The sequence below is a fragment of the Psittacula echo genome (genome assembly GCF_963264785.1).
Source record: "Psittacula echo genome assembly, chromosome: Z".
NCBI classification, from domain to species: domain Eukaryota; kingdom Metazoa; phylum Chordata; class Aves; order Psittaciformes; family Psittacidae; genus Psittacula; species Psittacula echo.
In genome coordinates, this window is record NC_137742.1 from 54817047 (window position 1) to 54829799 (window position 12753).

Below are 12753 nucleotides of genomic sequence, written 5' to 3' on the forward strand. Positions count from 1 at the left end.
AATGAGCCAAGTTAAGATAATTATATACATACTGTGAAAGGTTATACTTTATTTTTTAAAGGTTATTCCTTTTCAAAATAGTTTAGACACCAAACTCCTCTAGCTTTTTGAGGCTTTGGGACAAAACTTATGCTCAAAATCTAGATTTTTCTGATAATTGGGTTTTTTATTGCTGCCTTAAGGACTATTTGTGCCTGAAGATTGTTTGATTTTGTAGCCATTATCCATCATCCTTGTAAAAACATATGTGGAAAAAAATCAAATTCTTATTGTCTTATCTCCGGGAGTATTTATTTTGCTCCCATTCTGCAACTTATCAAGCTTCTTTCTGAAGTGCAAGGTTCTGTCATCAGTTTTGTTTACTAATGTGTGAGATACTCTTTTTTTTGAATCCTGCATTTCTGGTTGTAAGGAAGTCTTTAAAGTCTTGTAAAGTTGTTGGCTGACTTCATGTCATAGTTGCAAAGGGTTTGCTGTGACTTGCTTGCTGACTTCTTTGTATAACGATTTCTCTTCCCTCCCTGTGATGCTTGAATTTGGAAGTGGCTTTGTAATGCAAGTGTACGTAGGTCATTGCTTGTTATGCTGATCAGTGTTGTATTTAATATTTTGTCATAAGCGTAAATGTTTCAGTGTAGGAACAATATCTTTGTTCCATCTGTGTGACATGTAACTGGGCAGGTTCCAGCCCATAGAATCAAAAACTAGTTTAGTGACTTCTGGAAATCATTTGAACTGCTTTTTAAATATCTAGCTGGAAGACCTTCTTTTCATTAATCTAAGTAATGGTTGGAATAGAAGCCTGGCTTTGAAGGAAACATATTAAAACTGATTGAAGAAAAACTTCTCTTCTTCCCCACCTCCACACTTACATGACAAATGATTTACAAAAAAACCCTGTTCCATGCAGCTAGCGAAAACCCTTTGGGAGATCTTGTTCTGTCAGCCTTTACCTCTCCTGCATCTTCAGTCTCTTATATAACGTAAGGGTAGTCTCAGATGTGTGTAGCTGTGGTCCTTGCAGAAAGTGTTCTTGTTTCCTTCACTTAGTCTGTGGCAACTTATTAATGTTGGGCAGTTACAGTCAGAAGACTGAAGAGTTTAGAGTGGCTTAGTTCTTCTGAATCTTAGGCCTTCTTCTGTAACAGAAGTCCATGGTCATCAACTAAAACCAGCACTGAACTGGGGTTTCCGATAGTGTTCAGGAAACAAACTTGAAGATGTGTTAGTGATAGTAACATGAAGGCAAGAACAGTTTTAAGCTAAAGCAATTATTCCCATTTGAGTAAGCAGATATGTAGTATCTTTTGTATGTTGAGGAAATCAATAAAACTTTCCACATTCAAATACAGCCTTAAAATCCAATGATCACATTAGACCTTGGACTTCATTACATTAAGTAAGGAGATAGCATGTTCTTCAGTAACTTCTGTAATGCTTTTTTCCCTAGGTTTAATAAGAGTTACAACTTTTTTTTGTTGGGTTTTTTTGTTTTTGTTTTTGTTTTTTTTTTTTTTTTTTTGTAGGATGGAAGAGCAGCATCTGCTGTTGTAGTTTGTTCTTTTCTGTGTTTCTGTCGCCTGTTCACTACTGCTGAAGCTGCAGTTTATATGTTCAGTATGAAGCGCTGTCCTCCTGGCATTTGGCCTTCTCATAAAAGGTATGGTAGCAGTCTATAGGATATCACTGAAGCAAGTAGTTACACAGTTGTGAATATGCTACTATTTTTACAGGATGCTTTTTAGGAAGATGTATTATTTCAATAGTGTCTGTGTTTGAATTGCTAAATACTTGGAAAAATGGGTGTATCATGAGTAGAGAAAGTAGTTCTGAATTTTGTGAGCCCTTAAGTTACCCATTATGTTCTTATTAAAAGTGAGTCAAGTATAGCCTGTAGTGAAGAAATGTTAGGAATGAAAACAAGGGTATGTCATGCTTTTGAATGATCTCAAGTCTTACACATGTGAAAGAGGATTTTGTCTTTATTCCATGTTTGCTAGACTTACAGTAGGTTTTACTCTGTCAGAACATTGCAAGTTCTGTGAAAAGACCAATTTTTTTTTTCTGTTTAGGTAGGAATGCCTCCTGCTTTTCAAAGGAGTGCATGCAGAAGGGATTTCATATACTTTGGCAGATGCTTTAAACTGATTCTGTGATTTAATTTGATTGATCTTAAAACAATGAAGTCTCAGTAGCAACTCTGGTTGTGCGGGTGACTACTACATAAAGAATTAGATTTAAGAAGATGAATTAAATATAGGTGACATTATGCTGTTGTACAGATTTACTTTGAGTATATTTAATGGGTCCTCTGAAAGGCAACTTCTACTAATGAGGATAAACTTAAAGCCAGTAGGAAGCCTTGACTTACTGACTTCAGAACTGTGCAACTTTGATCTGATGTGTAAGGAAAAATAAATACTTCCCCTAGGTCAGTATTTTAAGGCCTTTGGAAAGAGTAGATAGTTTGCTTCACAAGTGAGTATATGTCAACCTACAGACCTAAGTCAGTATCTGGAGTTAGTTTTGAAGGTGAGACATACATGGAGATGAGTTCATACGGAGTACTGTATTCAGTTTTCTGGGCAGTATATTTCTGTTGTGATGCAGGCTTTTGTACAGAAGCTGTTTCTTTCCTTACATTGAGGCTGGCTAGGGATCATAAATATTTCTCCATGTTTCTATTTAACTTTCTTTTCATGAAATTCTATGAAATTTGAAAATAATTTGCTGGAAGTGCTGTTAAGTGTTCTTGGTGTTTTATTGTTATCTGTCAGTGCTCAGTGGCTGGATATGAGTGAAAGTAACTTGATCATGAATTCACCCATTTTAGAATTTGGTTCTCTGACTAAATTAGTACCTTTTGGTTTTGGCAGATACATCGAATATATGTGTGATATGATGGCTGAAGAGCCCATTATTCCTCACAGCAAGCCCATCCTTGTCAGATCAATCATCATGACTCCTGTTCCTCTTTTCAGTAAGCAGCGTAATGGTTGCAGGCCTTTTTGTGAAGTTTATGTAGGTGATGAGAGAGTAACCACTACCTCCCAGGAATATGACAAAATGAAGTAAGTACAAGTTATAATTTGTGCTGAAACAGCATGTTCCATTTTTCTAGACTAACTTAAATGCGAAGTCCTTACTGTGAGAAGAAAGCATGATTTTGGGTGTGCCAGTTGAACAGAAAGCTTCTTTAATGTATGGAACATCTCCTCTGTCCCCTTTAGCTGATACTGAAAGGTAAATCATGGGGAAGAGACAATGTGGTTATAATAGCTTGGATGTGTTCCTGCAGAAAGTGCAGGAAGGATGATGATGTGTGGCATAGTGGGCACTGGGAGGCAGAAGTGAGCAAGACCTTTCCTCCTGCTCCGCATCGCATCGTATGAACTAGGAAGGTTGATCCCTGGTGTACATGTACTGAACGAACATCATGCCTCGGTCATGGAAACAGTAAGGATCCCCCAGGCATGTTAGCTGCAAGGGGTGTGCTCATTAGCCTCTGTACAGCTCCAAAGTCTGCTACTGAAAATGGGTTCTATACTAATAGAACCCAGAAATTGCAAATGGTACTAGCAGTACTAGGTGTAGATAGTAATAAGCAGAGGAAAGATGAGAGAATACCAGGGTTCTTCTAGTGTTCCTAAAAATCCAAGCCCTATATGGAGTTTAATTAATTTGAAGACAGCAGAAACAGAAACAGTTGTGGGGTGTTTTATTTTTCTCTGCTACTGCCCCTTGGTGGGACTCCTGACATATCACAGCAGTGCAGCTACAGTTTCTCTCTGCACCTTTCTTTGTAACAGCTGTCTTTATACTATCCTGTCTCTTGCGTTTCTGAGCAATCCTTGAAGATATTTCTCTCGTATTTGATTTGAGAACTACAGGTCTAGATTTGTTTGGTGCTGTGCTGTAAGCAGCTGTTAATGTTGTTATTTTTGGAGCAGCTTTTAAGTTTTAATCATTTAGAGCTAATTCATTCATAACTGAAGCAGTTTTTTATGGGTTGATATTGAGGACCTTAGAGAAACCAAACTAAACATAAGGTAAGACATGCTGGTTTTCTTGTTAAATGAAATTAACTGTCGCTGTGTCTTTTCTTCAGGGAGTTTAAAATTGAAGATGGGAAAGCAGTAATTCCGCTAGGTATAACAGTCCAGGGAGATGTTCTCATTGTGATCTATCATGCCAGGTCAACACTAGGAGGCCGACTTCAAGCCAAGGTAATGATAAATTTAACAGCCTACATGGAGGATTTGCTTTTTCTAGTTGCAGTTTTGTATCATACTTGTATTTATGATCTCATTAAGGACATGGATTTATTTGCTTTTCTTTGTCCAAAGAAATATGTGAGGTTGTAACCTACTTGGGAATTCAGCCTTTTCAAGCCTAATAAGTGTGTCCATTCTTAGTGCTCTGCAAGTAGATGCTTTCATAAGCATTTCTGGAAATTACTTCAGTAGTGATAGTTGATTATACTTGCATGGAAAGCCTCTAGCCATTTTTTGAGGCATCGTTTGTTATCTCTTAAGTTGCACAACAAGAACTTTTTAATTCTGTTCACACAAACTGCAACCAAAACAAAAACACCACTCAATAAAGAAGTAAAATTCCAGGGACTGTCTGTAATAAATGGGTTAGAAAAATCCATGTGGTTCTGTACTCTTTGTAGTCCATGTAATCTTTGTACTCCTATTTCTAGAGCTAGGTTGAGGTTTTTTATAGCTGATTTTCTTGCTGGTTTTTGTTCTCCTAGTGAGAATGCATGTTTCCTTTTTTAATTCAACTGTGGATGCAAATGTACTGCAAGATCACAAAACTTGTTAATGAAGCCTGTCTTCAAATTTCTAAAAAAAAAGCATGTTGGTGGTTTTTTTTTTTGTGTTTTTTTTTTACTCCAGATGAGTAACCCAAATTAAACTTGGAGATCCATGTAAAAGGTAGGAAGGGGTAGTGCAAAGTTTAGGTTAACTTGGAGCATTATGAAAATTGATCCAGAAGTTCTTCAGACAGTTTTCATACATATGGGGCAAACAAGCATAATCATACATATCAGCTATTACTGAAATGAATAGTTTTCCCTATGTTTTTTTCTACTTTGTAGGAAAGTATTTTGTTGTGTTGCAGAGGTACAAGACTTCCTTAATGTTCCCAGAGTTTTAGGATGTTCTGGAAGATCTGGTCCTTAAAACTGAAAGCTCAGTGAAATGGTTCTCTAATGTACAAAAATAACTAGTACATTTTTCAAGATCATCAGTGAGGAAGGTATACAACTGATGAAAATTCAGCCAAGGTTGGCTTACACTCCTTGTGGAACCTCCGTTTCACTGATGATAGGTTTTCTTCGATGTGGTTTTTCTGGCATTTATTGACTGATTGGAAAAGATTAGAATTTTATCATCTATATGCTATGACACATATTACATCAATAGTGTTTTTGATGATCCTGGTTTGGAGCTTTGATGGAACAACATTCAATGTGTCCTTAGTTTTATGTACTTTAAATTGCCCCTTGAACCTCTCTGCAGAAATGTCATGGAGATCAACAACCACGTTTCAATATTGCTCTTAAGAGCCTAGATCTGGGCATTGTGAATGTTGCCCACTTGCTCACAGTCACTCTGCTTCACAGAGGGAAGATTTAGTTAGGATTAGTCTTCTAGGAAATGGCTTGCGTAGCAGAGGATTAAGAAAACTGATTTAATAGGGTGTTCAGGTTTTCATTTGTAGTTCAGGGTAGGGATGAATGAATCAGAGAAACTCTCTTCAGTATGTCCATGCCTCTGTTGTGTCCAGTGTTGGGTTCCTCAGTACAAGACTTGAGATGTGTCCTCATGCGTGCTGGATAGAGGGGAAAGATCACCTCCCTCAGCATGCTGGCAATGCTTTGCCTGTTACTTGACTTCTGGTTATGATGTTCAATAAATGCTCATTTACAAGGAAAGCTTCCATAGTTTAGTTTTATTATATTGTATTTCCTAGACTATTATTGTATGAGTTGCTTTGTTAAGGACTGGCAAGACTGTTCCACGTGTGTTGTACTAAAGACGGGGAACAAATAATTGTGGATTTATCCTTTTGCTGTAATTTGGATTTGTGCAAGACCAGGAGATACATTAATCTTCTGCAGGAGCATTTTCTGGACTCTTACATGCTGATCAGGCATAAGAAAGTAGCTTTTTGTGTCAGCAGAAGAAAGAGTTGGGAAAACTGAATGGTTATAATGAATCAGTTCGGAAAAGCCCTATAATCTGACTGGAATGAATGGCTGACTTGAGAATTTTCAAACCAGAACTCTTTGCATGGCTTGTGAAGTGTCCTTTTAAGTGTGCTGTGTTTAAACTGTTGCAAATTGACTACTTTATATATAGAATCATAGAATAGTTAGGGTTGGAAAGGACCATCTAGTTCCAACACCCCTGCCATGGACAGGAACACCTCACACTAAACCATGTCACCCAAGGCCTCATCCAACCTGGCCTTGAACATCGCCAGGGATGGAGCATTCACAGCTTCCCTGGGCAACCCAGTCCAGTGCCTCACCACCCTCACAATAAAGAATTTCTTCATTATATCCAGTCTGAACTTCCTCTGTTTAAGTTTTAACCCATTACCCCATGTCCTGTCACTACAGTCCCTAATGAATAGTCCATCCCCAGCATCCCTAAACCCCCCCTTCAGATACTGGAAGGCTGCTATGAGTTCTTCACGCAGCTTTCTCTTCTCCAGGCTGAACAGCCCCAACTTTCTCAGCCTATCTTCATACGGGAGGTGCTATGATATATTTATTGATTAGTATTTTTCTGAGTCTATGTTACTTAGAAAAGTAATGAAGGTCACACAGTTTCAGCTTCTAGAACAGCGTCTGGAAATACTTAGCAGACTTCAGTTGCCTGTTTGAGGTTAGTGATGAGATGTATATGGTTTTAAGGTATTTTGCTTTCTTTATGGTAGTAATTGATTTATCTACATTCTGTCCTAAACTGAATTTAAGTCTCACAATAAAATGTACATGGAATTAAACAGCGGCAAAACAAACACTTTAAAATATTTTAATACTGAAAATATTTCGTGTTATATTAAAGGCACAACACTGTGTGTACTGTTCATGTGTATTTATAGTTTCCCTGTATTTCTTGCTTTCAACAGATGGCTTCAATGAAGATGTTTCAGATTCAGTTCCACACAGGTTTTGTGCCCCGAAATGCCACCACAGTGAAATTTGCCAAGTATGTTTTTGCCTACAGGTTTCTGTGGGAGACTGGAAGAAGTTTTATTTAACTGTTTAACCTGCCAAGCCAACATATGGCAGGGCAGGAATATAGTCAATGTAGAAAGTAATGACTTTGACTGCAATAAGATTCTTCTGTTTTCTTACCCCAAGGAAACTAAAGGTTTGTTCATAATACAAAAAAGTTCTGTACCAAAATACCACCCATTTAAACTATATGGAACAAGTAAACAAATACAGTGTGTTTTAAGCCTTATACTATTTTTTTTCTTTTTTTGACATTTTGTCTTGGACTTCAGTGAGTTTAATCAAGTTAGCTGTCAGTACCAACAATCTACTTGTATACATCTTTGCAGGTATGATCTGGATGCCTGTGACATACAAGAAAAATATCCTGATTTGTTTCAAGTCAATCTGGAAGTAGAGGTGGAGCCCAGAGACAGACCTAGCTGTGAGCAGCCACCGTGGGATAACATGAATATAAAGGGACTGAATCCCAAGATCCTTTTCTCCACCCGAGAGGAACAACAAGAGATTTTATCCAAATTTGGTAATGATTCTCCTGAAAAACTATATAATATGACAAAGATTCTAATGTACTTAGTGTTGAAGGATTTTATTTAATTTCTGATGTTTCTCTAAGTGAAAGAATTCTAAAAGGTGGGTTTTTTTGTAAATATGAGTTAAAAGTTTGCGTTGCATGAAAGAGTATGAATTATCTTTCAATAATGGATTATTATTATCTTTGTCTTTCTTCCACTGTCATTACATATGCTGGCTTTAAAGCTATGAATATGCTACTGGCAGGGATTGTAGCAAATGAAATTGTGATAGCCAGGTTTTGTAGGCAACAAGTCTTGAAAGAACTATATTTGGCTAAACTGACACCATTATCTTTTCACTTAAAATCATCTGAGCATTCCTCACAAATGGTCTTCACTAAAAATGTTTTTATTGAGGTCTTTATGTACAGCAAAGTAATGCTGTAATTCAGTTCCTAAACTTCTTCTAATGTGGTCTAGTAGATGTTTAATTTCTTTTTTTTTTTTAATTCTACATATTCTGTGATTCATTTGTAGATGCCTTCATTAATTCCAGTTAATATTGTTCAATATCTTTGTTCTCCTGGTATCAGTAATTAGCTTTGACATTTTCGTTAAAGCCCTTAACCCTTATCTTTGCTTCCAGAATAAAAAGCATGATGGAGATTACTGTAGTGATTTTAGTATACCATACATAAGCTCTTACTTTCTGCCCCTTAATATGGTACATCTTAATTACTTTTTTTTTTTTTTGCTACAAGGTGGTTGCTGCTCTTACGTGCTTTTTTAGAATCATATGTTTGGTTCATGTTATGATTTAGGTGATTTTCTATTTAACTTAGTTTATAGGGATTTAAAAAAAATTTCTGAACATACCTCACATCTCGCTAAAGTTGTTTCACTGATAATGCAGATCTCTAAAAATAAATCTTATTTTTAAGTCATTTTCATTTTCTGATTTATAAATGAAATATAAGAGTTTCAAATTCCACTGAAAATACTTCTTAAAACTAGTGGGAAGGGAATAGGACAAGAACAAGTGCTGTGAACAGGTTTTATAAAACTTGCCTTATTAAAATGTAATTTCCAATATTTCATTAATCATGATCATTCATACCTGTTTTCTAAGGCAGACTATATTTTTCAGCATCTCGGTAAGTGATAGCTGAGTATGTGAAAGGAAGGTGAAGTGTTCTGCCAGTTTAGATTTAGACACATAATTTTCTCCCAGGCATTCATTCTATTCTTTTCAAAGAGTGGTTCTACACTTACTAATTTAGGAAGTCTTCTTACTTGCCATGAGGAAGCCTTCTTCTTGAGAGGTGATACAGTAGTAGGTAAAATAAGAAATGTGAGGAGTAGTTAATCGTAGCACACAGTGTATTAATTCATTTTAGATGTTTAACAGCTCCGTGTTCTTCTCTGGCTGTATACTCTGGGGTCTCCCTATAGCTGCATTTGCTCTTTTCTGATATTCTGTTCCTTATTGCAGACATTGTTCACAGCACTTGCATATTTTAGGGGAAGGTTGGTACAAGTGAGGTGTTAATTACATTTCCCTGCAAACATAAATAAAATATTTCAGTGTTTTGCTATGAGTCTGATTTAATTAAATGTTGTTGTTATGGTTTCACCAGCTTTTGAAGTTGAAACAAAGTTAATAATGCTAATTTCAAATAGGAGCTGGGAGCATAACTTTGGCATTGCAGAGCAATGGATACTTTGAGACAGTTGTCTTGCTGTAGTCTAGGCAACTGCTAGGACCAGGATTGAGTTCTAGAAGTCTCTGTCTAAGGGTTTTGGTTTAAAATCTATGTTACAGGGAAACCAGAGCTGCCTAGACAACCAGGTTCAACTGCACAATATGAAGCAGAAGTATCTCAGCTAGAGCAATCTTCAGAAAGTGCACCTACTGATACAGAATCCCCACACAGCAGTAGTACTGATGCAAATAACTTCTTTCATTCTCTGGACTGGAAAGGTACATGTTTTCCTCTGAAGTAACTATCTGTCATATTGTTGCCTTGTACACCTTCCAGTGAGTGCTTAAGCCTTCTTATGCAGCAGAGTCACTATTTCAGCAGAACATGAGAAAAAGCTACTTAAAGAGTGAGCTCTGCAGGTTCCCAGGTGGCCGTTCCACTTCAATAAACAGCGAGTAACAATTTTTGGTATTGTGTGTAGTTTAAATTCTAAGCTGAATTTTTCTTCTTCTCCAGTAATCTTAACCTCAAAAGTCTGCAAGGAAGCCTTTGTATTCCCATAGCTCCACTTGCGATGGCTGAGGAACAGGAAAAGTAGACTAACCAGTGGGCTCTGTATCAATGTGTATGGACTGAGAAAACTTAACTTTGTGGTGTGTGTGTAAGCCCTCCTTCTGGGTTCTGCTTTGATGACAAAAATGTCAGTAACTGTTTCTGCTGTCATTGAATGCTGTCACTGAGTAAAGCAGCAGTTAGTGTGTAATCTTGTAAGCCGTAAGTGGTATGGTGTTCTGAGATGAATGTCGAAGTCAGTTTCGTTTTGAAAAAATCCGCAATACCTGTCCTTGCAGAGTAGCAAATTTGGTAGTGAGCTGCCCGTTTGCCTGCCTTGTACAAAGAGGTGGTAGGCAGCAGTTAATTCTTTTTTTATCAATTCTTTTGTGAGCTTTAATTAATTAAGGATTGACCTCACATGATCTTACCATTTAAGTCTGTGCTTATTCTAGTTGGCAGAAGAATCCTGGTAGTCTAAACATGTTTTTTCTTTTTATTCAAGAAGGGAAAAGTCCAGAAAGTGGAATAGAGGACAGTTCATCTAAAAACGATCGTGTTCAACTGTCTGATGATAGGGAGGAGAGTGAGCCTTCAGATGAGGAATTCGCTACATTTCCAAGTGAAGAAAGTGCAGTAAGCATTGGTGAAAAAGACTCTATTACTCCAGAAGGAGAGTTGCTTTTTGAAGCCAGTTTTGAAGCTCCATCTGCACCAGTACAAAAATCTTTTCCTGAAGAAAATGTAGATTTACTGGGACTAGACTCTGATATTTCAGTACAACAGAAACAACCTGTCTCAGAAAAAAATTCTTCATCAAGTAATGCGGACTTGTTGAACAATCTGTTTGTGGGTAACGCATCACAAGAGCACACTGGGGATCTTCTTGGACAAGGAACAGATTTCTTTTTCAGCAGTCAGTGTCCAACTGCTACTCAGGGTACCTCTTCAGCAGCAGCCATGTCTTCAGGTATGTAAATTTAACATCAGTACTCTGGCTGGCCAACAGGTGAAAACTGCTGCTTGCATTGTGCTTAGAAAATGAGTCCTGTGTTTTGATTGGTACAGTGAAGACATGGGTCTGTAGGAAGAATCTGCATAGAATAGATGCTTCTACTGCATGAAGGAGAGAAATTGCTGTATGTTATCTGGGTATTTTGTTATGTTGCCAATATCCTATTAGCTGTAAACTGTGTAAACAGAAAAGAATCAAATTTAGAATTTAAAGGAGATTCAGTGTTCTTAAACAATTTCCATACAAACATCATTATATAAGCAATAGCATTAGATGTAGTACAGAGCTGTGCTGCTTTAAGTCAAATGTCTGTGTGGGATTTTTGAGTGTTAATCATTTAAGACTGCTAGGGAGCTGGAAATCCTGTAGATTACTGCTCAGACCAGTAGCATACTGCTAGAAAGCATTTTCTTGCTGGATTTACTGATGTTGTTGGCAGGTCTGTACCCTGAAAGACAATGTTACACACTGCTAGGTATTTGGTATTTAAAACAAGGTGTTTTACTTTAGAGGTTCTCTTCCTCTTTCCAGTGGATAGCTGAGTCATTGTCACACGACTAAACTTTTGAGACTAGCAATTCTCTGCCTGCCTTGAACGGATTTGGAGGATATTAGTCAAAGAATCTGGGAAACTTCCAAGGTTTAGTTTATTTGCACAAAGATAATTTATTTGGTCTAAAAACTTTAACCTACATACACCTGAAGAGTATTTTTGTGGAGAATTTAGGTTATTTCAAATATTACTTTCTTTTGAAGCAGTTCAGTATTGCTTTTCATCACTGTGGTCAATGTGAAATCAATTTATCTTTCTTCTTACATTCTCAAAAGCCTGTAAGAGAAGCCTTATGGCTTTTTTTTCTTTATGCCTTTCTCCGTGAACCACCTGGACAGTAGTCCTGTATGTATCTAACTACTTTTGAATTGGATAAGAGATACAGAAGTAAGAATATTTGGCCACTGTGGTATTTTCATTTTCACATCAAACTTGTACTTGAGGTTTTGTGTACATGCGGTGCTGTAGTAGATAGCTCGATGGCAATTCAGGGTTTGTTTTTCTGAAGTGATACTGAGTCTTGGACAATGTGATCATCACACCTGAATGTGCTAGCACACTGTGGCAGGATTATTCCTTCTCTTCAGCATCTAAGTGAATCTGGCAGGAGTCCCTGGGCTCTTGACGATTTTGATCCTAGGGGGCAGCAGAAGCGGGAGGATCACAAGCCGTAATTCCAGCTGACTGTCACGTGTTGTCTCATGCTATAAATACTCTTCCAATTACTTTTTTTTCTTCACTGTGATCACTAGAGACCTGTTGAAAGGCTTGCCTCTGTTGGCTTTCAGTCTTGGGTTGACATGCTTTCTGCCCCAGAGTCACCAATGCCTTCGAGTCAAAATGGTAGTATGAATGTTTTACTTAATATACTTTTTAGTAGTTTAGTAGTCTGTTTTGTTTAAACTCTCCAGAGATTTGACATTATAAAGCATTTAACAAATGTAATTCTTCTATTTTATGCAGCCAATCACTCACTTAAGGTGTCTTACGTGGATGATGAATAATGTTATTGAATGTATGCAGTCTTGATAAGGATTTGTGTTTGAAGACATAGCTGTGCATATAGTACATGACTGAAATACTTCTTGTATCAACATGAAAGTACAGATGTCTAAAGGAAGGGGACAGGTGGTAACTGCCATGAAAAATTCTCA

At 37.2% G+C, this 12753-nt stretch overlaps 1 protein-coding gene across 6 annotated transcripts in view; it reads left to right on the forward strand.

The window, feature by feature from the left end:
* Nucleotides 1-12753, forward strand: part of GAK (cyclin G associated kinase) — a 78109-nt gene that overhangs the window by 40423 nt on the left and 24933 nt on the right. For 5 of the 6 annotated variants that reach the window (XM_080636586.1, XM_080636588.1, XM_080636590.1 and 2 more), the window contains 7 exons: nt 1527-1660; nt 2877-3071; nt 4109-4226; nt 7153-7232; nt 7591-7784; nt 9599-9757; nt 10537-11001. In XM_080636586.1, the coding sequence (XP_080492712.1) occupies nt 1527-1660; nt 2877-3071; nt 4109-4226; nt 7153-7232; nt 7591-7784; nt 9599-9757; nt 10537-11001 (1345 nt within the window). The remainder of the gene's footprint in view (nt 1-1526; nt 1661-2876; nt 3072-4108; nt 4227-7152; nt 7233-7590; nt 7785-9598; nt 9758-10536; nt 11002-12753) is intronic. The other variant, XM_080636587.1, reaches the window with a different exon arrangement.